We start from the raw sequence: 25,505 nt of genomic DNA on the forward strand, positions 1-25,505 counted from the left end.
TCTTCTTTAGAAGCGCCCTGGTGGGATTAACCCAGTCACTCCCAGGAACAAGAGTGAGACACGGTGAGGCACTTGCTGGTGAAAAACATAAAGAGGCACCAAGAAATTCAGTAGCCAAGATGAATATTCAAGCCGGGCACAATGGCGTGCCCCTGTACTTACAGCTACTTGACAAGCTGGGGCAGGGTTCTGAGACCATCCTGGCAACAAAGCAAGACACTCACAAACACAATTATTCTTTTAATGCATTATTTTTAAACACGAATGCAAAAGTCTATAATGAACACAGTATCAAACTCTTAATGTGGGGTCAGTATTGCTAGTTTCTCCTTCACGCAACCTCTGGTTGCAAGAGAACAGGCTGTTGCTGACCCAGCTTGCCTGTGACCCACTCAGTTTCACAGTCTTAGGCTGGCTTCAACTGCTTCCTCGTGCATTTTCTGGACTCCTTTATTTCCTGAGGACCACTACTCAAAATAAACTACCTCGTGTGTGTTCTTGTTACAGGCTTTGTGCATTATTTGAATTTGGGGTGAAGGAATGAAACCCCAGCTAAGACAATGGCATAGTACACTGCTCAAATGACTCTTCTGAATAAAGGGAATCTATTAATTTCACCGGATTACTGGACATAAATCAATTGTCTTGGCACATTAGGTCACAGCCTTAAATGACAGGTCAGGAAACTGAAGTTGCCAGGGTGGTGGGAAGCCAGCCTAAAAGGCAGGGCCAGAGGAGAAGCTACAAAAATGAGGAGTCCGGCGGCCTCTTAAAAGGGGCCTGGAGAAGCGAACTCAATACACCAAAACCTCCACAGAGATGGGCCTTATCAATTTCATTTGTCTCACGAACTCCAGGACTCAGGCTCCAGCCCAGGCTAGCCTTAGATCTGAGCAATAATAGAAAAAAAAAAAAAAAAAATTTTTTTTCAATAGAAAAAAAAAACTATGGTCTTTGCTCCTGGTACCCTGCCAGATTTGGGCACCAAATGGACATTTCTCCTCCCTCTGTCCCTGCTCAGCAGTGGTTCGGGAGGCAGCTCTTTCTGCAAACGCAGGACCCTCCTGTCCAAGAAGGGCCTGGCAGGCACCCTGCCCCTACAGAGCCCTGGGGCGGGAAGACTGAAGGGGCAGAAATCCGGGCCGTGCACGCTGACTGCTCCCGCGCTGGGCCAGGCTGCGGCTGCACTTGGGCACGGCCCCACAGGTGGCTCTGGGGACTCTGGCACAGCCCCCAGCCCTGGCCCCGGCCACTCCAGCTCAGGACGCATCTCCGACGCGGCGAGACCTCGCTCGTCCTCCCAGGCCTCACCTCTTCAAGGTGAACCCGCGTGTCCTAAGACGCTGGTGGCTAACTCGGGCCGCCCACGCCAGTGAGACCCGAGCTTCTGTTGGTGGCGCGGATCAGGAGAGAGGCGTCCCTGGGCGCCCGCCGCCCGCACAGCGTTCCCACGCACGAGCAGCAGCCGCCCAGACTCGGGCCTGGCCCGGCACGCCGCCGCCGAAGGAAAATCAGGGCGGACCTGGCCCCGGGCTCGTCCATTCGCGCGGCCCTGTGGGAAGTGGCGGCCCGGGGGTCGCCGAGGACACCCAGGTGCTTCCGGGCGCAAGGGGGACAGGGAGCGCCCTCGCCCCGCCCCATTGGCAGCTCCAGAGTGGGCGGGGCGGGGCGGGGTCTATGCAGGCCACGCCCCAATGTCTCAGGCCCCGCCCCTGGTGCCCTTGGCCCCTCAGCGCGTACAGCCCCGCACCTGGGGTGCGGTCTGCAGAGGTCCGCTTGTCCCGCTCGCGCTCCAACGCCCCAGCCGGGAGTGGCGCCGCCCGCCCGGGTCCGGAGCGCGCTGCCAGCCTCCGGGAAGGCGGCGCAGGCCGTGCGCGCCCGTTACCCGCCGTTGCCAGGTGTAGAGCAGCAGCGGAAAGCATGCGGGACTACGAGGAGGTGACCGCCTTCCTGGGCGAATGGGGGCTCTTCCAGCGCCTCATCTTCTTCCTGCTGAGCGCCAGCATCATCCCCAACGGCTTCAATGGGATGTCAGTCGTGTTCCTAGCGGGGACCCCGGAGCACCGCTGCCGGGTTCCGGGCGCCGCGAACCTGAGCAGCGCCTGGCGCAACCACAGCATCCCGCTGCTGCTGCGCGACGGCCGCGAGGTGCCCGACAGCTGCCATCGCTACCGGCTCGCCGCCGTCGCCAATTTCTCCGCGCTCGGGCTGGAGCCGGGGCGCGACGTGGACCTGGGGCAGCTGGAGCAGGAGAGCTGCCTGGATGGCTGGGAGTTCAGCCAGGACGTCTTCCAGTCTACCATCGTGACCGAGGTGGGTGGCGGCCGTCTCAGGGTCGTGGCTAGGATCTGGGAAAAAAGAGAGCACCCCTCTCGGGTGTCAGCCCCTCTGGAGACCCCCTGGCAATGCTCAGGTCGGCGTCCTCCTCCGTCCTCCCCCCCTCCCGCCCCGTTACCTAGCAACAGGTGTGCCATCCTGCAGGCTCATCCTGAAGTTTTTCTGTGGGGAGAATGTAGAAAGGAGCATTGTCACCAACTGCCTTTTCCTTTCCGAGTTTCATAACAGATGAAATTATTTCCTAAGGACCTAGAGGCCCAGCCCAGGCTGCCGAGATGTAAACAGCCTGAGTCACCTTCCCAGACAGAGGCAAGGGCTCCAGCCCTGAGACCCAATTTTTCTCCAAGAGGGAGTCACGCCTCCCCCCCCCCTCCGCTGGTTGGGGAGACTTCTCTGAGCATAGCGCCACTCGTGGGTGGGAGACCCAGCAGCATCCTCAGGGTTGGTGGCAGGCTCCCCGAATTTCAGACATCAGAACCACACTCTGCCACTGTGTTTTCTGGTGTGTATCTGGTAGTGATCAGGGGCTTCAAGGCCGAGACTCCCTGCTTCTGAGACAGCATCCTCTCCAGCTGCTGGTCTTCCCTGCTGCTGATCAGGCAGGCAGGATTTCCCGCCTTTCAGCCCCTCCTGTGCTCTGTTTGTTCCAAGAGAACAGCAAAACAGGTCTGAGCTAGCTGCTTATCTCCCTCTTGCAGTGCAAGGTGGCAGGCATCAGACCATGCATCTGGTTCCATCGTGGACACTAGGGTGGAGACGTTTGGGGCATTGTCCTGTCCTCAGAGCTCAGATACCCATGCAGCACACTGGCTGTTACAGAGAAGGTTAACACTAATCAGCAACCAGTTCTGGAACCCAAATTCAAATAATGGCTCCCTTTCTGTGTGATGTGTGTGGGGAAAAATAAATCACCCTCTCTGTGGAATAACAGGATGAAGAAACACTCCAAGAAGGAGTGGCAGAATTTGAGCTGAATCTGTCCATGCAGAGAAGATGGAAGAGTCTGGCAATGTAGTTCCCACAGTTGAGGGTAGCTGGAGCTCAGAGGACAGAAAGCAGGCATGCTTATGGGTCCAGTTCCCGGGTGCAATGAGGAACTGACTTTATTCTGAAGATGGTGAGGAAACAACAAGTTCAGAGTTGTGTGTTTGAAGAGCTTACTCTAGTTGCTATGAAAAGCAGGAAGACCTGTGAGGAAGATCTAGAAGTCACCTTTGCAAAAGAATGGGGATCAACAGGGCTGCTGGCCGTGGAATCCACACACCTGGTGAAAAGCAGCTCAGGCGTGGGCCACCTCTGGACACCTCAGCATTAGTACTGTGCCTTCCTTGGGCCCTGAAGTAGCTGCGTTCTCTGGTTTTGATTACCTAGCAGGGCTTCTAGTGCTGAGCCAACCCTGCCCACCGCTGTGGCACTGGGAGAAACTAAGGCTGGAAGGCAGCTCTTTCCACCTCAGCACCTAACATGCCCTCAGCACCCGAGACGGAGGCTGGACCTGCTGGCTCCATCTCTCAGACAGCGGGGATGACCGCTCTGCTTTAGCTCCTCACTGGCTTTGTTTGCCTCAGGATGTGAGGAATGGGTGGCTCCCAGCCTCCAAGTCCCTATACTGGGACCAGTGGGCATCTAGGAATGGACATCCCATGCGCCCATGTGTGCACTGGGACCTGCTCTTCAGTGTGTGTTGGCAATCTGGGTGACAGGGTCCAGGACAGTTTCCTAGGTTCTTATGCAAAAGGAACAAAGAATTGGATGTGGCACATGAGGGTAAGGGAATGGCAGCAAGTCTATCAAGGGGCAGTGTGCTCTGCATGAGCAGGCTCATGCCAGGGAAAGGAGAGTGGCATGAGCGTGGAGGGCACAAGGCATAGGGACAAGGTTTTGCCCCCTCCTGGGGCACCTCTCCTTGCAGCCTTTTGTTTTGTAATTTATGTGTTTGGTACAGGGTCTCACCATGCAGCTCAGATACTCATAGCGAGCCTCCTGTTTCAGCCTCCCCAGCACTGGGATTACGGGCGTGTGCCACCACATCAGGTCTTAGTGGCTGGCTCAGTGAGGGGCCAGCACAGCACATAGTACCAGGAATCGAACTCAGGTGCTTGCGCTTGGCAGGCAGGCACGTAGACTGCTGGGCTATCTCCCCGGCCCTCGCTGGAGTCTTTCAGAGCATGACTGGCAGGATGCTGAATCAGGTCAGCTGTGCCTGGTGTTCTGCGATTCACGCTGTTATCATCGGACAGCTGAGATGCAGTTCATATGCACGAGTGCAGCGAACCACAGGTGGAAAAGGTTCCCGAGGGTCGTGCAGGCAGGCCTGGTGCTCATGCTTCGTGGTTTGGGATTTGGGGATTTTCTAGGACAGAACAAGGGGGATCTTGGTTTTTCTCCTCTCTGCCTCCTTGTAGGAAGCCTTAGGACAAAGGTGGAAGTGTTGCTCCAGGGCACTGCCCAGGTTCCGGTGGGCGGAGGGATGTGGCTCCATACTCCCTAGTTGTAGTATTCATATTAGTAGTATTTTTGGCCCCCCCAAAAAAAAATGTGTACTACAGGAAAAGAAAACCTTGTATAAATATTTTCATACTAAATTTATGGAGACATCATGAGATTAATACCAGCTGCCTTTGGCCTCTGCAATGCACAAGAGGTGCTCAAAGTCCCAGCCCTGAGCTCCCAGCCATTCGTTAATATGGCAGACTGATACGTGGGTAGCCTTGACCTTTGCGATTGCTGCGCATGCGTTTTCTTCTCTAAATGCCGGAAGTGCAGTGGGTTTTCTGTGATATGCAACATCCTTTAGGGTCCCCCCATAGAAGGGTAACACCATCTGTTGAAAAAAAAAATCATACTATTATTTTTCTTTTCCTGAAGGTTGTATACACTTTTTGCCCCCATCTCTCCCTCCCTCCCAATATTTTTTTTCATTCACCTTTAGAAGGAAGCAAATTATGACACATGCTACAACATGGATAAACCTCAAGGACATTGTGCTTAATAAAATCAGCCAGTCACAGGGGACAAGTGTTGTGCAAGTTCACCTACACAAGTGATGAAGAGTAGTCACTAATAGAAACAGCAAGTGGTAATGCTTACCAGGAGCTGAAGGGAGGAATGAGGTGTTGTTGTTTAGTGGGTATAGATTTTCCAGAGCATAGGACAAAAACAGTCCTGGAGGTTGGGGGCACAACCATGTGAACTCATCTACTGGGTGTACATGAAAAATGGTTTGGATGGCATAGATGGCATATTTCATATTGTGTATATTTTATCACAGTTTTTTTAATGTATTTAGTACAGGGTCTCACTATGTAGATCAGACTCATAGTGACCCTTCTGTTTTCAGCCTCCCAAGCACTGGGATTATAGGCATGTGCCACCATGCCCAGTCTCAATCACTATCTCAGCGCGGGGGGGGGGTTAGGGGGGCTGAATGGCACACTGGGGATCGAATCCCTGTCCCTGAGCCTGCCTAAGCAGGAGCTTTACTCCGCTGAGCTATCTGGCTGGCCCTATCACAGTTTTTAAAAAATAAGGATAATAGTTGATTGCCTCTCCTGTGCCACTGGGAGGACTCTGGGAGATTGTACCCCAAGGAGAGTGGGTCTCATGGTGACCAGCATGGGCTGTGGCACCAGCACACTGGGGAGCCCTGTAAGGGCAGGACCTTGGCTCCTCTTGCCTGCCTGCCTGAGGCCCATGTTTACCTGGTATAACACATGACTGGACTCGCTGGAGGCTGAGCCCTTTTCCCCCAGAGACATTTCCCCACCACCAGCAGGGCAGAGGTCCAAGCTTATGCTGATTCAGCCATTGCCAGGGAAAGCAACATCCTAACCCCGTCCATAGGGTGATATCCACAGTCCCTGGCCTCTCTCTGCACAAATAAAGGATTATCCTCAGATGCAGATGTGGGGACACGTATCTCTGCTCCACCACCCCTTTTGCCAGGATGTCCCAATAGGATAACCTTGCAGGAGGACCTGGCCCCGATACCCCCTACCACAGAGAACAACCAGCCAGGAACCCAAGGATGGTGTGTTCTGCCCCGGAGATACCTTTCATGTGGCGGAGGCAGGAGCCTGGCCTCTGAGTTGACTCACATGAGTGTATCTGTGCACATGTGTGAACATACGTGTATAGGTAACTTCCTCCTTTAAAGGCTATTTGTGAAGTCTAAATCATTCATCCTGTGCAGATAGTAAGACTCAATTTTTTATTATTTCAAAATAACATTTTTGGTGTGTAGCTTTTATTTTTTTGGTCAGAGCATCTCTCTTTATTTTTTTTATTTTTTTATTTTTTGTGGGACCGGTGATTGAACTCAGGCCCTTGCGCTTGCCAGGGAAGCGCTTATACCCCTGAGCCATCTCCCCGGCCCCAGATCATCTCTTTATTGAGGTATTTTCTTATGCTCCTTAGCTAGCTGGACACTCGACAAGGCCGTTGTTGATGTCATCTATGATGTCATGAGGGTGCTGGCTGTCCATGTTGCAGCCCACAGACTGGGCGGTCCCCAGGATCTCCTTAATGGTTCTGGAAAGTTCTCTGGCTAAAGACCAGTGCCGCATCTGTCAGGCAATGTTGACAGTCTCATCAAAAGTGATATTTCCGCTGTGTTTAATGTTTCTCTGCTTCTTTCTGTCTCTTGGCGGCTCCTTGAGGGCTTTGATGACCAGGGCAGAGGCAGAAGGCACCGCCTCAGTCTGAGCCTGTCTGTTCTGAATGGTCAGTTTCACCGTGATCTGCAGGCCCTTCCAGTCACCAGTTGCCTTAGTGATTTCATCCCGCACTTTTTTTGGAGACAGACCCAAGGGACTGATCTTGGGGCCAGCGCAGACGTGGCGCCAACTTCGCCACCCGTGCACCTCAGGTACACGACTTTGATCTCATTGGGGTCAAACTTGGGCAGCATGCTGGAGGTGGCTGGTGTCGGATGAACCTGGATTCGGACGACCAAAAAAAGTTGCACCTTAGCCTCCTCCCAGCCGAAAGCCAGAAGGGTGTGTAGCTTTTTGAGACAGTTTTACCACAGAGTCCAACTTGGCCTTGAATTCCTGCCAACGCTTCCCAAATGCTGAGATTATAGGCCTGTGTCACCATGCCAGCCTGGATGATGAGTTCTGAAAAGAATTATGAAAGTAATACGGAGACATCACTTATACCCTCCACCCAGCTTCCCCTGCAGTTAGCTACTTATGTTGCCCATTACCCATTTACTAAACTAGAAAATTAACAATGGTTACAGTAGCGTGAGACCAGTTTTCACACTGATGCCCTTGCTCTGTTGTAGGGTCCGATCCAGAACCCCACATTACACTGAGCTGTCACGTCCCACTCTGAGACAGTACCCAGCCTTTCCTCGTCTTTCGTCACCTCGACATTCTGCATGGGCTCTCTTGATGAATGTGTTTTACTTTGGGCTTGTACGACTTTCTGTAGCTCGAGTCATGTTCCTTTCGGTAGTAATACCAGAGCAGGGACGGGTTCTCAGGGCCTCGTACCAGCGAGCACACGACGTCGATGAATCTTAGCTATTAGTGCTGCTAACCCCCGTCACGCTGACGCCTGCCAGATCTCCCCACTCTAAGTTAGTGTTTTTCCTTTCAGAGCTGATCAGTAGTTTGAGGGTACACTGAGTTTTAACGCCCTTCTCTAGATCTGCAGGGAGACTGCTACTTCTAGGGCGTTTGTCTAGTTGCGATTTGGAGCTATTCTTTCCCAGCACACTCATTTCTTGTTTACATATTATTAATTTGTATCAGCACAGGCTCTTGCACATTTCTTTTTTCATGTATTCAGGACGGGGCTACAGGGTCTATAGGGTCTCACTACACAGATCATACTCGTAGTGATCCTCCTGTTTTCAGCTGGGATTACAGGCGCGCCACCACGCCCAGGCTCAGCCGCCATCCCGGCGCACCCCAGGGACGGGGCTGGCGCGGTAGGCCCGGGATCGAACCGCCCGCCCCTGCGTGCATTTCTTTTATTCTGTCACATATAATCTAATACTTTACCGAACTATTTTGTTGCTCCAACCATCCCGGCTTGAACTACATCATTTTTCACTTTAAGGAGAAAGAATGTAAAAATGCAGGGTAAAGTCCTTCGTCTGTCTCTGGAGTCATGGGTGGAGGAGTCTGTGTTCACTGGGAGGGAGGCGGGAAGCGTGCCAGGGACGTCTGGTAGCCAAGTTATCTGCAGAGTTGAGCTGGGCAGAGACAGAGCAGGGTCAGGTGCTATCCAAGATGCGACCGAAGGTTCCGTCGGGGAGGAAAGGGACCCTAGGCCTCCCAGGAATGACACGATCTTTGTCACTAAGATCCACTGCCAGTGTTCGGACCTTGATGTCTTTGGCCCTGGAAAGCAGAGATCCTGTGTGTGAGCAGCCCAGAGGCCTCTCCCAAGGCTAACAGCCGAGAGGGCAAGCCAGTGCAGTGTTTTGCAAGGGGCCCAGCTTACCAGCAGCGCAGCTGGTGGGCAGCAAAGGAAAGCCGAGCTGCTGCCCAGGGTCACGCCTGGAGCGATCTTGCACCAAGTCTTCTTTCTCTACGGGACAATGTTAGGTAGCTTTGATCCCCTGCCTGCGCTTAAGCACAATGAAGCTCTCAGCAGAAAGCCTGTACCTGTGGAGGCACGAGCACTGGGCTGCCTTTCCTGAGGCCCAGAGCCAGCACTCATTTATTCTGCCCACTGCCCACGAGTGGGCTAGGCCTTGGGGACAGCAGGCAGGAGAGTTAGGAGACTGCCTCAGGCAGGCATGTGGCTAGCTTCCTGACACCTGTCAGGCAGCTGATAAGGATGGATCCTCTGGGGGCTGGGCGGGCTGGGCCAGGGGAAGACCTGGAGCAAAAAGAAGCTGCAGTGGTTTCTGTCGGCTACAGGCTGCCCTAGAGACGCCTCAGGCCAAATCTCATGACTGCCAGGATAGCCAGGGCATTAACCAAAGGGCCCAGGCCAGGCCATACTCAGACCTGCCCGCTGGCAGAACGCAAGGAAGACCAGGGGCTGAGCCTCCTCTAGCCAGCCCGGAGAGACTTTCCTTTCCAGGCAGTGTTTCAGAACACAGATTTTGCCAACGATCAGACAGCACATGGGGGCCTCTCCTGCTCAAGTCTGAATGTGCTTCCCTGTTTGTGTACCAGCAGCCTTGCCTCAAACTGTTCACCTGTAAGTTTACCAGAAAGAATCAGCAGGAGAGATATGTAAGAGTAGCAATTTGCCTAAAAAACTGCTCTACCCAGTGTCCTAACTAGAGGTAGCCCAATGCAGTGGTTATTCCACCAGCAAAGTTTACAAGTTTGTAAAAATGAATGAAAAAATTATCAAGACTTGTGTTTCTTCTATTTAAATGAAAATGCGGAACTGTACGTTCCAAGAAGTTTGATCTTTTTTTTTTTTTTGATAATATCTTTTTTTTAAATTTTATTTATTTATTTGGGGGGGGCAGCTCAGCCCACCAGGGGGCGGGCTGGCTGGCATGTGGTGCTGGGGGATTGAACCGCGGTCCCTGTGCTTTGCTAAGCTTGTTCTAAGTAGGTGCTTTAGACCACTGAGCCATCTCACCAGCCCGAAGTTAGATCATTTTATGTTGTTTCATATTATACTTATTTATTATTGGTATTATATCTGAATTTTTGGCTATGCTTGATCACCTAATGCCCTGCAAGATGCCTTTAGGCCACATCTCCTTATTGTAAACCTTAACTGAATATTCATATCATTGACTTAAAATTTGAGGGTTTTTTGTTTTTTGGGTTTTTTTTTTGTGGAACCAGGGATTGAATTCAGACCCTTGTGCTTGCCAGGGAAGCACTTATTCCACTAAGCCATCTTCCCGGCCCCTTAAAATTTGAGTTTTTGCTACAGTGCAGAATCTGTACACCATTAATGATTTAGAAAAAAATATATAGCTTTTATACTATATTGTTTTTATTTTTATTTTATTTATCTATTTGGCAGAACCGGGGATTGAACTCAGGCCCTTGCACTTGCCAGGCAAGTGCTTATTCTACTGAGCCATCTCCCCAGCCCCACTATATTGTTTTTAAAGATTTCATTATGAACAGAATATCCATCTTATATGTTACTATTTATTTATTTATTTTTAAATGTACTTGGCTGTTGCAGGGTCTCACCACACAGCTGGAACTTGTGGTGATTCTCCTACTTTCAGCCTCCCTGGCGCTGGGATTGCAGGCATGTGCCACCAGGCCTAGTCCCTGGCAGGCTTAACCCACCCTGAGGGTAGGTCTGGCACAGCATGTGGTGCCAGGGATGAAACCACAGTCCCTGCACTTGCCTAAGCTTTCCTAAGTAGGTGCTTTAGTCTGCTGAGCTATCTCGCTGGCTCTATGTTGCTATTGAAAATTTCAAAAATTCATAGATTTTTAAAAAATAAGGTAAAAGAAAACCCTGCTTCTATAAAGAGGCTTGACTTCAGTTGGGTTGGATGCTGTGGGATGCTCTATGTCCTGGGTGACTATCAACAATAATAATTGTCAGTAGGGCCTGGCGAGATGGCTCAGTGAAATAAGTGCTTGCCTGGCAAGTGCAAGGGCCTGTGCTTGATCCCTGACACCACACACACACACACACACACACACACACACAGTCAAAAGTAAAAAAATAAAGCGGTCAGCAATCAATGGATCCCAACAAGCCAGCTGATACTTACAGAGGCAGATCAGCCTCAGAGAAAGATCAGGAAAAGCGGGTAGCTGTTGTCAGTATCCAGTTTCTACAAAATCTTGTCTAAAGTGGCCAGTTTTTTGCTTGTTCATTTTTACAAAAAATTTATAAGACACGCAAAGGAACAGGAAGGTATGACCCACTCATGGCAGGGGTGGGGAGCAGGCAGCAGAAACCACGGGAAAGGTCACGTCAGGTTACCCAAACTTCAAAGCAGCCGTTCTAAATATATTCAAAGAATTAAAAACAATCATGCTTTTTAAAGGTAAAGTTTGAAAATAATAAAAATACAGAATTTCAATAAGAAACAAGTAGAAATTCTAGGATAAAAATGTGTAATAACTGAAAGTTAAAATTCACCAGATCTTACCAGGAAACTTGAGCAGCCAGAATAAAGATCCAGCTAATCTGCAGGTACAGGATTGGAAGTCATGAGATCCAGAGAACAGAGGGATGTAAGCCTTCTGACTGCAGACACGGACTCATGAAAACGAAGAACCGTGTCTCAGAGAACTGTGAACTAGCAGGCATGCCAGCAGGTGCACAGTGAGAGTGCTTGCAGGAGAGGCGAGGGGGACCAGAAAAAGGGGCAGAGAAAGAATGGTTGAAAGTGTCCCAAGTTTGAGGAAAAATATTCGTCTATTTATTGATTAATACTAATCTATTTGTTGACCTCAACAAGTCAATAAGCTTCAAGTACAATAACTGTGAAGAAATCCATTATCTGATCCTCATGGTAAGACTACTGAAAGACAAGAAAATTTTGAAAGAAGCAAAAATTATGACTTGTCACATATGAAGGAACTCCAGGGGCCGGGGAGAAGGCTCAGTGGAATAACCGCTTTGCTGGCAAGTGCAAGGGCCTGAGTTCAATCCCCGGTTCCGCAAAAAAAAAAAAGGAACTCCAATAAGATTAGCTTTTGACTTTTCATAGGAAATCATAAAGGACAGAAAGCAAAAGCCCTGGGACTACATATCCTAAGTGCTGAAAGAAAAAAATATATATCAACTAAGCATCATACATCCAAGCAAAACCATGTTTTATATTTAAAGACATTCAAAATAACAAAAACAAAGAATTTGTTTCTACCAGTGCTGCATTACAGAAAAGTAATTAATTCAAAACTTTTGTGCTGCTTTTCCTCCCGGGCTGTCTGAGGATCCATTGCCATCATGAATGACATAGTAACTATCCAAACCCGGAAGTTCATGACCAACTGACTTCTTCAAAGGAAACAAATGGTCATTGATGTCCTTCACTCTGGAAAAGCAATGGTACCTGAGACAGAAATTTGGGAAAAACTTGGCAAAATATGCAAGACCACACCAGATATCATCTTTGTGTTTGGATTCAGAACCCACTTTGGTGGTGGCAAGACGACTAGCTTTGGCATGATTTATGATTCCCTGGATTATGCGAAGAAAAGTGAGACCAAACACAGGCTTGCAAGACAGCCTGTATGAGAAGAAAAAGGCCTCAAGAAAGCAGCAGAAGAACAGAGTGAAGAAAGGCAGGAGCACCGCAAAGGCTAGCGTCGGTGCTGGCAGAAAGTGAGCTGGAGATTGGAGACCAGCCGAAGGAGGAGGGATTCTGCAGCGCTGTCTGCAGTGACTGCGACTTTTTTCACAAGAGGATTTAACAAACTGTAAAACTTTGGAAAAAAAATTGTGTTCAGAAACCTGTAGAATATCAGTGAAAGAAATTAAATACCTAACAAGAAAGACATCCCATGTTCTATTCATAGAGCAGAAAACTCATTAAGGTGGAATATTGTTAAAATATTCCCCAAAATGATATATAAATTCATTGAAAAAGTTATTCATCAACAGTAGTCATTAGAAAATGCACATCAAAACCACAATAAGATACTGCTTTATACCCGATGGTATGACCGATATTAAGAAGACACATAATAACAAAGATTGCCACTACTAGAAGTAATGCTAAAGTAATGTTTACTATAAATGTTACTGTAAGTATAATCCGTAGGGATGGAGAGAAGTTGAAACCTTTATTCATTACTGTTGGGATTGTAAAATAATGTAGCTACTTTGGGAAGAAAATTGGAAGTTTCTCAAAAAGTGAAACAGATTTACCATGTAGCCCATCAACTCCACTACCAAGTGTATACTCAAGCAAAATGAAAATATATGTCCATGCAAAATCTATACATTAATGCTCATCGTAGCATTATCTGTGGTACCCAAAGAGTGGAAATTACCCAGGAACCTATCAATTTCAGTAAGTGAAATGTGGTATACCAAGTAGATGGAATAGTATTCAATCATAAAAGGAATGAAGTACTACTAATTGACTTCTAACTGCATGGATGAACCTTGAAAAAACTATGCTAAATGAAGGAAGCAAAAGTAACAAATGACAGCATATGATATAATTCCATTTATCTGAATGAAATCCACAAATAAATCCATACAGTCAAAAAATAGCCTAATGGTTGCCAAGGGCTGGGAGAAGACAATGTGAGGAGTCCTTTTCCGGAAATGGTGTAAATATTCTGAAATTAGACATAGTAGTGTCGATAACTATACAATTCTGAATGTATTAAACACTGCTGTACACTTTAAAAGAGCAAATTTTATAACATTTAAATAATATTTAAATAAAGTTTGTACAAAATGCATTAAACATTCAGGAGTTCTTTTGTTGTTGTGTTTATTTTATTTTGCAGATGGTCAAGACATTTCCAGCCTTAAGTCACAACCAAGTTACAAAGAGGAATTGGGTGGGTCTGTATTGTATTAAGTGTACCTCTTCCTTCCCTCTCAATGAAGGGTAGCAATGAGGCAACACTATGGAAATCCACTTTTCACTCTTAAATGGACCATTACTAATTTTCCATTCACAGTCATCTCTGGGATTAAAGTCCATTTATGAAAGGATTATACACCTTGTAAGAGCTTTTCTAGTTTTAGTAATTTAGTGGAAGGATGATTTCTAAGAATCTCTTTGACCTCTTCAGGTTTAAGTGGAAATTTTTGCTTACCCATCTGTGTCTTTTAAGTCATGGTTTTGCTTAGCACAAAGGCATGAGGCTGGTAGAGAGCAGACTGCCACAAGAGATGTAGAAAGCATCAGATGCCCTAGTTACACTTCCTGTCCAATGCTCACATGAAACCCAGAAGCATCGTTCGTTACTTCTTTAAAGATGAAGATGCAGGGCCGGGGAGATGGCTCAGTAGACTAAGTGCTTCCCTAGCAAGCGCAAGGGCCAAGGGCCTGAGTTCAATCCCCGGTTCCGCCAAAAAAGAAAGAAAGATGAAGATGCAGGCAGGCAGAGGCGAATCCTACTCAAGGCAGAAGCCCAGGAAGTCCGCTCCTGGCTCGGACCAGGCTGCCTTCCAGAGCCCGCAGCTCTAAAGAGGACTGAGCGGTCGCACGTATCTTTACGGCCCTTTATGGCCCTGATAACGGCTAACACTGCCGTACTTTGGCTACTTCTAGAGTTCAAGGTTGAAAGTGATTTTCAAAGTACAGTCCACGGTGCTCTCCAACTGCAGAGCCACGCATTTTCCCAACTAATTTTTGTGCTACCCCTAACTGTTAACCATTCATTCATTTAACAACTTGTTAAACATCCACCAAGCGCCCAGCCCTGTGTAATATGTTACCTCGGTAGGACTGCGGATGATTCTGACTTAGAACCCTGCCGCCAGTGAAAGATGATGAGGGAGATACGCCTTTCCCCACCTTTAGCCAGAGAGCGAGGGTAAAGTGACCCAAAACAAAGCCCACGGGACTGCTGAACTCTCCCTCGTGTGCGTGTGCGAGTGTGTGTGTGTATGTGTGTGTGTGTGTGTACTTGTTCTGCCCGTAAAACATGCTTGACCCAGAGCAGGAAGGCAGGGGTTGAGTCTTTGGCCCAAGGCAGAGTCTGGCCTGGAGCAGGGACTCAGTATCAGCTGAACAAATGATTAAGCAGTTCCTTTGACCATTCATTCCCCTCAGGGAATCTGGACCTCTGCTTTGCTCTGTGCCTCGCTTTTGCTTTTGTAAAACAAGGATGAAAAGAGTACGCATCCCACACGGCATGAAACAATGACGCATTCAGTAAGTTCTCAATACGCTGCCACCGATGTTGTGGCTCCTCTTACTGTCACTGTTGGGGGTGGGAGAGCCTTCGCTGCCAAGAATACATTTCCATCCCTATGACCCTTGTGGCCTGGATTTTTGTCTCTTAAAATGAAACTGAAAGCCTGGCATGGTGACGCGCACCTACAGTCCCAGCACTTGGAAGGTTGAGTCAGGAGGATCGCGAGAGGTCAAGGCTAGCCCAAACTGTACAGTGAGCTCAAAGCTAGCCCGAACTACATAGTCAGGGCTTGTCTATCAAAAGGGAGGGGCTGGGGATATAGCTCAGCGGCACAGCACTTGCCTAACAAGTGTGAGGCCCTAAATTCGATTTCTGGTAGGAAAAAGGAGCTGAAGAACATGTGACCCAGCTTACGGAGCTCACTTTGCTCTTCTGTGAGCACTGTGGTCTGAGGCCCTGAGGGTTGTTCGGACGGGTATCCCCAGCATCCCCACAGCCAGTGCCTCCCCCACATGGTGTGGGTCCCCTGCGGGTGGCCACAGCCCGCGCTTTCCCCAGAGTGTACATAGGCTCTGCTTCAAAAATGTTAGCCTTTGGCTGACGAGAACAGCTGGAAGTAATGCCAGCCAGCTCACACCAGGACACACACCATGAGCCTCTGAGCCTGGGGGGGGGGGTTTGCACACGCACGTGTACACTCATGTGCAGGGGTAGCTCTAACGCACCGAGATAACCATGCTGTCTTCCTGGACCTGCTGTGTCACTGTTAGCCACAGCAAATTCTCTGGGTCCTAGCTAATGGCACCCCGAGACACCCCTCAAATCCCAAGGGTATGGGGAAGACTCTGCCTGACTCCCCTTCGGAGGAAGGGGCTTCCTTGGGGGCTGGCAGCAGATTTATTTAACCCCAGCCCCTGAACTATAGCTGGAATGCTGCCTGCCCATCTGTGGCCCATTGCCAGGCTCCACATGGCTTTCCATCCAGGGAGAGCACAGCCCTAGCGTGGCCCGTGGGCAAGCCGTGAGGTCTGGCTACAGTCCCAGGATCTCCAAAGGAAGATGGCACCCAGATGGGCCTGAAGCAGATGACACTGCAGGCAGTGACATCCTCCCGTGCCGTGCAGTGGAGTTCCGACCCAGAGCCATGGCTGCAGTTTCCGGAAAGAGCATGCCTGGGAGCTGGCTCTCTCCCTGCCCTTCCCCGAGTGCTGGGGAAAGTAATTCCCAACCTGTTAGATGTCATGTGCTTTGAGTTTGTATTTTTTGGGATGGAAGAATGGATTCTGAGGACAACAGAGGTTAGGAGTAGAAAAGGTTTATTGAGAGACATCTCCGCAGAGACAGACGAGTGGGGTCCTGAAAGTAAATTGCTGCCAAGGCACTTTGTCCAAGGATGTCTTATACAGCAAAATCATAATGTGGCACAACATGCGTAGCTGTGGCTCAAACTACAGGCAAGCTGTAGGAGTGTAAGTATAGTCCCTTGGCTAACATTGATCCCACAGGGAAGAGCAAGGGTGCGCGGTGAGCGTCATGAGCTTAGCTGGGCCTTGGCTTGTGATATGGAACAAGCGAAGGCACCCCTGGGAAGCCTTGGAGGATGGCCCAACGTGCGGTCCCAGCTCCATGTGTGGTGCTTAGCGCGCTCACTCACGGCGCCAGGCCGGCTCACAGTGTGGTCCCAAGCTGCCACTTGTCTCTAAAGAGTGAAAGGCCTGGCCCCGAGTCTCTATCTTGAGGCCTGGCGTTCTCCAAATTAGCCTCCAGCCACAGTCTTTTTTTTTTTTTTTTAAGAGAATTTTTTTAAAAAAAAATCAACCAATAAAAACAATACAGAATTTCAAAACAAGATGATAAGAAATTGGGGCTGGGGAGCTAGCTCAGTAGAGTAAGTGCTTGCCTGGCAAGCATAAGAGCCTGAGTTCAATTCCCAGTTCCCCCCCAAAAAAAAAAAGAAATTAACAATGATTATTCTATTGTATATTGTTATCTTCAAAGTAGCTGCTCAGATGACCAGATATAGGCATGAAAAATTGATCAAACAAGGCAGGGGAGCTGGCTCAGTGGAATAAGCTCTTGCCTGGCAAGCGCAGTGGCCTGCGTTCAATCCCCGGTTCCACAAAAAAAAAAAAAAAAAAAATTGATCAAACAATATAACTACCAACTGTTCCTTCTAATGAACTATTAGAAATAAGGACTACAGCTACCTTGTGTGTGTGCATATATATTGCCTTCATTCTTCTCTCCTTTCCCACCGCCCTGTTGTTCTTTCCTTTTGAGCAAGTTCTTTCCATTCCTCGGTACCTGTTGTACCTTTTGGCTCTTATTTACTCTTCCAGTTTCTTTCACTAGGGAGACACAATGTGATGTTTACACGTGTGCGTCTGAGTCATTTCACTTATGAGTGTGGTCTCTAGTTACATCCATTTAGCTACAAAAGCCTCAAGTTTATTATCACTCTTTATAGCTAAGCAGTACTCCATTGTATAAAAGTACCATATTTTTTTATCCATTCCTCAGCTGATGGGCATTTTGGGCTTGTTTCCAAGATTTAGCTATGACAAATTGCATTACTATAAACATGGGTGCACATATATTACTGCGATTTGATGTTTTCAGTTTTTCTGGAAAAATACGCAGAAGGGAAATACCTAGGTGAAACGGGCCTCCAGTCCTAGGTTTAGAGGATTCTCCCCACTGATTTCCATGACTGTGCCAGTCTGCACTCCCACCAACAGTGGAGAAGGGTTTCTTTTTCCCCACAGTCCCTCCAGCATTTGTTATCAGTTGATTTCTTGATGCTAGCCTTTCTTTCTGGGGTGAGATGGAATCACAGTGTTGTTTTAATTTGCATATCTCAAATAACCAATGATGCTGAACTTTTTGTGTGTGTTTATTTGCTTTTGGATTTCTTTATCTGAGAAGTGTATGTTCATCTGAGATGCCTGTTTTTTGGATAGGGTCTTTGAATTTTGCGATCTGATTTGTTTTTTAATTCTTTACATGTTCTAGGTAAATAGATGTCTTTTGTCTAAGGAATAGTTGACTAAAATTTTTTCCCAATTCATGGGTTAGTTGTTTTTTGTTTTGTTTTGTTTTGTTTTGTTTTGTTTTGTTTTGTTTTCACTTTGTTGGTGATTTCTTTTGATGTGCAAAGCTTTTTAATAAGATGTGATCCCATTTGTTGATTCTTTGCAGTACTTCCCGTGCATTGGTTTTGTTCATGAACTCTGCTTACTCCTATGTCTTGAAGATTTCTACCTAATTTCTTTTCCAGTGGATTTAGTGTTTCTGACTTACTATTCAGATATTTGCTCCATTTTGACTTTAGTTTAGTGCATGGTGATAGACATGGGTCTATTTTTAGTCTTCAGCATGTGGAAGACCAGTTTTTCCAGCATCATTTATTAAAGAGGCTTTCTTCAAGGAAACATGTTTGGCCCCTTTGTCAGAGTTAAGGTGGCTGATTGTGTTTGTAATTGTGTCTGCATCTTCTATTCTGTTCCACTGATCCTCAGGTCTGTCATTGTGTTTTGTTTTGTTTGAGTGGGTTTGTTTTTTTTTTTTTTTCTAGTATGATGCTGATTTTATCTCAATAGCTTTGCATAATTTCAAGTCACAATTGTTATCCCTCTTGCCTTGCCTTTGTTGCCAGGATTGCCTTTGTGATTCTAAGTCTCTTATTCCAGATGAATTTTAGGAATGTTTTCCCTAAATCTTTGAGGTTTGCTAATGGTATTTTGATCAGGATTACATAAATCTGTGTGACAGTTTTGGGAGTGTGGCCATTTTCACAATGTGAGTTCTTCCGATCCATGAGCAAAGAATATCTTTCCATTTTCTGAAATCCTCTTCAATCCTTTTTTCAGAGGACTGTAATTTTCAATGTGTAGCTCTTTAACTTGCTGTGTTAGATTGATTCTTAAGCATTTCATAGTTTGATTGCTATTGTGAAGGGTGTGGTCTCCCTAATTTTACTTTCAGTGAGTTTGGAGCTGTGTGCAGGAATGTTATTGATTTTTGACTTTGTACTGACTTTGTATGCAGCTCTGCTACTGAATTTGGTTATTAAATCTCGGAGTCTTTTGGTGGAGTTTTTGGAGTCTTCTATGTAGAGCATCATGTCATCTGCAAACAATGATAATTAACTTCTTCCTTTCCTCTCCTTATTCTTTTTATTTCTTTCTCTTGTCTAATTGTCCTGACTAAATTTTCCAGGACTGTGTTAAATAAGAATGGAGACAGTGGACACCGGCGTTTTGTTCCTGATTTTTTTTTTTTTTTTTTTCCCAGAACCGGGGATTGAACTCAGGCCCTTGTGCTTGCCAGGGAAGCGTTTATCCACTGAACCATCTCCCTGGCCTTGTTCCTGATTTTAATGAGAAAGTTTTCAGGGTTTTGTTGTTGTTTTTTGTTTTTGTGTATGTGGTACAGGGTCTCACTCACTGCACAGCCTGGACTTTTAGTGCTCCTCCTGTTTTCAGCCTCCCCAAAGCTGTGATTACAGGCATGCACCACCACTCCCAGACTCAGTTGCTGGCTCAGTGTGCCCCAGGGGTGGGGCCAGTGCAGTGTGCGGGACTGGGGATTGAACCTTGGTCCCTGGGCTTGCCAAAGCAGGCACTTAGTCTGCTGAGCTATCTCACTAGCCTTAAAGCTTTCAGTTTTTGAAACTTAGGATGGTGTTGGCTGTTGGTTTGTCATAGATGGCTTTTGTCAGATTGAGATAAAGACTTTCTGCAGTTTTTCATCTTAAATGAGTATTGGACTTTGTCAAAAGCTTTTCTGCATCTATTGAGATGATCATATGATTTTTGCCTTTGGCTCTGTTAATATAGTATATTACATTTACTGATTTATATATGTTGAACCATACCTGCATTCCTGGGATAAATCCTATTTGGTAGTGGTGTATAATCTTCCTGATGATTTTCTGCATTTGCTAATGTTTTGTTGAGTTGTTGTTGTTGTTGCGTTTTGTTGTTGTTCTTTATTTTTAGGGAAGGGTCTACAGAGTGTTCAGGGTCCCAGTAAGATATCGGATTCATAGTGATCCTCCTGTTTACAGCCTTCCAAGAACTAGAATTACAGGTGTACACCACCACACCCAGTCTCAATTGCCATCTCAGTGCACCCCTGGGGCTGGACCAGCACAGCACACTGGGGATTGAACCCCAGCTGCTGCATCTGCCTAAGCAGGCACTTTAATCCACTGAGCTATTTGGCTGGCCCTTGTTGAAGATTTTTGTATCTGTGTTCATTAGGGAGACTGGCCTGTAGTTCCCTTCTTTGGTTAGGTCTTTCTCTAGTTTTGGTATCAGGGTAATATTTCCCTCCAGAAATGAGTTAGGGAGAATTGTTTCTCTTTCAATTTCATTAAAGAATTTGAGGAGTATTAGTGTTAAATCTCTAATTACTTGTAGAATTCAGCTGTGACTCCATCAGGACCTGGGCTTTTCTTTGTTGGTAAGTTTTTAATTAAGTTTTCTATGTCAATGACCAATATTGGGTTATTCAGAAGTTTTATATCTTCTTGAATCAGCTTTAGTAATTCATATATTTCTAGGCATCTGTCCATTTCTTCTGTGTTTTCCATCCTATAAAAGTAAAGATTTTAAAGTAGGTATTGATGACCTTCTGAATTTCCTCAAGATCTATAGTGATTTCATTCTTTTCATTCTTCACTGCATGAATGTGAGGTCTTTTTCTTTCCCTTTTTTGGTATGGTTGGCTAGGGGTTTATCAATTTTATTTATTCTTCAAAGAAGAAACTCTCAGATGTATTAATGCTTTGTGTTGTTTTCTTAGTCTCCATTGCTTTAATCTTTGCTCTGATCTTTCTAATTTCCTCCCAGCTTTGGGCTTTGGGCTTGAGTTGCTTTTCTTTTTCTAGAAGCTTAAGGTACAGCATTAGGTTATTTATCTGTTCCCATTCTGTTTTCCTAATGTGGGAATTCACCACTATAAACTTACCTGTGAGAACAGCTTTTGTTGTGTCCCACAGGTTCTAGTAAATTGCGTTTGCACTTTTGTTTGATTGTAGATATTTTTAAATATTTTATTTGATTTTATCTATGATCTGGTGACTGTTCAGGAGGGTGTTATTTAATTTCCATGTTGTTATGGTTTGTATCTAGTTGTCCCCTCAAAGCCTCATGTAAATCATGGGGCGGTCATGCTTGAGGAGCAGCTTGAAGCTTGAGGGGCCGGCCGAGTACCAGGGTGGGGCTTGCGGGGTGGGCCCGAGAGGCACAAACTGTTAAACTGACAGCCTGCGCCTCCCTACCCAGACCCCAGGCCTGGAGGCCTCGCTTGGAAGTGTGGAGCAGATCATTCTAGACACAGCGGCACCCCAGCCTCTCTTCCAGACCCTGTAGCTCGGGAGGGCAGTGTCTCAAGGCCTTGCTATGTAATTCAGGCTGCTTTAAACTATGAAACCTCCTGTAACTGTGAGCTAAATAAACCTTGCCTTCCCTAAGCATGAGTGTTCGGTATTCATCCCAGCAACGAGAGAAGTGTAACTAAGATACGTGTTTATGGAGTGTTTGCAGTTTCTTTTGTCAATAATTACCAATTTCATTGTACTATGGTCAGATAATATGCATGGGATAGTTTCAACTCCTTTGCATTTATTCAAACATGGTCTATTTTAGCAAATGTCCCACAGCCACAGTTTTTGTTTGTTTGTTTGTTTTGTTTTTTGTTTTTTTCAGAACCGGGGATTGAACTCAGGCCCTTGCACTTGCCAGGCAAGCACTTATTCTACTGAGCCATCTCCCCAGCCCCAGCCACGGTCCTGATGTGTCTCACCTTCTGCACTTATTTCTTCAAAGGCCAGATCTGTCTCTGACTGCCTATTGATTTCTACCTCTCTACAGCACCCCCACCCACCCTCTGAAGAGGATCTTATCTCAAAAGGTTTGATATAAAGACAGTAGTTTTCCATTGATTAGAACTAGGAAAGAACAATTTACCATCATCTGATTGTAACCACCCCAAAGGAAGGCAATGACCCCCATAGGAGAGAACCCATTCAGTTTTTGATTGAGAATATTTTGGTCGAATCTGATCAAAGGAACACTCCCCTTGAATTGAGGGGCCTTGAGTGACTTCTTTTGCAAATTCATCCACCAACTGGTTACCTTGGGACACTTTGTCAATTCCTTTTTGGTCTTCTACAGTAAAATACCACCATCTTGGAGGTGCAGATGGATGATAAAAGTGTGTCTACTTCCTTGTGCTATTTTATAGGCGATCTATTGGCTATTAGATAATGCCTCTCTTTCCACATAACTGCATGCTCATGTGGTACTAGGAAAACATGTTTTTAATGATTAGATGTTAACTTCCTGTCCTTTACTGAGTTGTAAAGCTTTTGTTGGGGCTTTGAGTTTTGCCAGCTGGATGCTAGTCCAAGGAGCCAGTGAGGAGCTTCTGAGGGTCTCATATACAGTCACTACAGCATTCTGGCTCTTCTTGTCCCATTTTCCATGAAGAAACTTCCATCATAAGAGGGACAAATTAGGGTCAATAAAGGGGGTGTGTAGAAAATCTTTCCTGGCTGCATAAGTATGAAGAATTGTCTGTTTACATTTGTGTCTTTTTTTTTTTTTTTTTTTTTTTTTTTTTGTGGTACCGGGATTGAACTCAGATCCTTGCGTTTGCCAGTCAAGCACTTATCCTACTGAGCCATCTCCCCGGCCCCTACATTTGTGTCTTTTAGCCTCAATTATTTCCTTTTCTGGTAGAAAAGTGACAGGATTTAAGGAGAAGCCTGTCTCTATGTAGATGGCTGGTCCTGCTAAAAGTACAGCCAACTATTTGAGAAGCTGGATACCCAACCGCTTCCTTTAGAGGAAAGAAGTCCTGACACATTGTGAGGGGCATATACACAGAGGTCTTTGGTAAGGATGCTTTGGATATTTTTGGCACCAGAAGAGCCACAGTGGCCCCAGCTGTAAGGCAAGCAAGCCATCCCTTTGCCACTACATTTGATTTGGAGCTCAGATACCCTGCGGGCTGCAGGGTGCCTCACCACCACCTTGTGCACATTCCAAGGCCACACATGACCTTGGAATACCCTGCCTTTTCTTTTTCTTTTTACATATACGCGGACATGGTGTCCTGTCTGGAGGCTTGGGCCAGGGGCACTTGGAAGCACTTACTTAAGCTTCTAGGATGCAGATTGGAGCCAGATTCCAGGTTAAAGTACGGATGTTTGTCATTTCACTTTTCCTTACAAGCTGGTAACGTGGTTGTACAATCATACCACATTCTTCTGCTATCTAAAGGTGGCGAAAGTCTGTAATTTTGGGGAATCCTCTTAGCAGTTTTAGGGTCTTGAGCTGTGAGAGGGAAAATTTAGATTTAATTCTATATTGTTCCGCAGCCCTTGGATTGTCTTAGCTATATCTAAGGGTGCCCAGTCGTGTGTTGGACCTAGAGAGCCTGTAACCTCGTCTGCCAGAGAGTTCAGCAGAGCGCAGATGCCCGCTGGGAAGCTCTTCTGAGGTGGCGCAGAAGACGGTGCACCATCTACACATTGCAGGTCTGCAACTTGGAAAGATTTGAAACCACCAAGTCATTGAAAAACATTGTCTAAAGAGATGAGGGCTGTCTCTGAGCCCTTGAGGCGGCACAGTCCCAGTCAGATGGGAGACCAGAGTCAAAAAGAAGCTGAGAATGTGGATATAAGCAATACAAAAGAAGGCGCCTTTCACATTTAACAGCAAGCACTCACCAGCATCTTTTCCTCCCTTTTCAAAGTTTTATTCTGGGGGCTACAGATTTGGCTCGGTGGCTCAGTGGCTCAGTGCCTGCTTGGCAAGTGAGAGGTTCTGGGTTTCATTCCTAGTACCCCTCTAAATAAATAAATAAAGTTCTATCCTACTAGTACGTGTTTGCAGTACATGCATTTTATAATCATTTTAAGGAGTTGGTACCTATACATTCTACAGCTGGTTTCCTTTTTTTTTTTTTTGCAGTACCAGGGATTGAACTCAGGACCTTGTGCTTGCCAGGCAGGTGCTCATGCTGCTGAGCTGTATCCCCAGCCCTGGTTTCCTCTTTTAACCCTCCCCTCACCCCAGGTCCCCTTCCCCTTTCTTTCTTTTTGCTATTATTAATCTTAGCTCACCCAACCAACACCTCCAGTGATCTGGGAACAGAGTGTGGGGGGGGCATGGGGGGCTACCACCTCAGTCACACCTGAGAGTCTGTCACCCTCTACTTCCTGCTGGGGCTTTGGCCCCCCAAGGTTGGAGTGTTGCGCGGGCTGTGACACGGTTTAAATCGACCTTGTGCAAACTGCCAACTCTAGGCAATATTCCTTTTTTATCTTTAGTTCTTAGAAGACATTGTCTCCAGAGAGGAAAAATAATGGGGCTTTTAAAATGTATTGTACAGGGCAACTCTTACAGCTCTCCCAATATTATTTTTGGTTACCCATACTTTAGGGTTTAGTTCTGTCCTCGTGAGAAAAGGGCAACACACCTGACCTGAGTGCGTGTATATTATAGCATTTAAATAAGATATCTCTTCCCAAATGGGAAACTGGACTTTCAGGTCTGATCAGAAAGGAGTCAGATGGGGCCAGGGAGCTGGCTCAGTAGAATAAGTGCTTGCCTGGCAAGTGCAAGGGCCTGAGTTCAATCCCCGGTTCTGCCAAAAAAGAAAAGAAAAGAAAGGAGTCGGAGAAGAGGAAGCCATCCCAGGCTCAGCCCTAGGGCACTAAGAAATAGTGCACCACCTCCTGGTGACTCCTTTCATGTGCAGTGACTGTGGGAAGGAGGGCCAGGGCTGAGAAGAAGGACCAGGTCAGGCCCCCGCTTCCAGCACAGGTTGGTCTCTTTTCCCTCCGTCGTCGTGACTGCCCGGGGCTCCTCCATGGAGATGCCCGTCTTGCCAGAGGGAGAGGGTGAGGGGTGGCCCAAGGCTGTCCCGTCTTGCTGGGCCAGCTGGTAACCCTGGGACCTTCGTTCTCAGGATCAGCCTAACGTGAAGTGGCCACGGTCACACGCAGGTCATGGTGCAGGAGGCCCCTGGGTGTGAGGGCTTTTATCACCACTCCTTTTAGGATGCCCTGGTTTGCCACAGCTGTAAGAAGTGGGCGTGGGGGGCAAACTGCTCTTGCAGTCCCAGCAGTCAGACTCAGAGTTTACTCCTTTTAAGGCCCAGCAAGGCAGCTGCTTCCTCTTGGTCTCTTTCTCTTCTTGGCCTCTGCAGTGTCCATTGTGAAAGCCCAAGGCAGCAACTCTCACTGGGCGCTGAGTGAGCTGGCTGCAGCAAAAGCCATCTTTGCAGCTTTTCCCTGCTGTCTGAAGTTGCCTGGGCAATGGAACTGTCTTTAAGCTAATGCATCCTGCTGCTGAATCAGGGGACGAAGAATGCACCGGACGAAAGCCTCTTGCGACCGACCTGAAAGGGCAGAGC

General features: G+C 47.1%; 1 protein-coding gene across 4 annotated transcripts in view; it reads left to right on the plus strand.

Moving 5' to 3' along the window:
- The first annotated feature begins 274 nt into the window (after positions 1 to 274).
- Positions 275 to 25,505, plus strand: part of Slc22a4 (solute carrier family 22 member 4) — a 69,201-nt gene continuing 43,970 nt past the window's right edge. For all 4 annotated transcript variants that reach the window (XM_023713202.1, XM_023713203.1, XM_023713204.1 and 1 more), the window contains exon 1: positions 275 to 2,313. In XM_023713202.1, the coding sequence (XP_023568970.1) occupies positions 1,678 to 2,313 (636 nt within the window). In that variant the 5' untranslated portion in view covers positions 275 to 1,677. The remainder of the gene's footprint in view (positions 2,314 to 25,505) is intronic.

Source organism: Octodon degus, unplaced genomic scaffold (assembly GCF_000260255.1).
Source record: "Octodon degus isolate 3935 unplaced genomic scaffold, OctDeg1.0 scaffold00029, whole genome shotgun sequence".
Classification (NCBI taxonomy): domain Eukaryota; kingdom Metazoa; phylum Chordata; class Mammalia; order Rodentia; family Octodontidae; genus Octodon; species Octodon degus.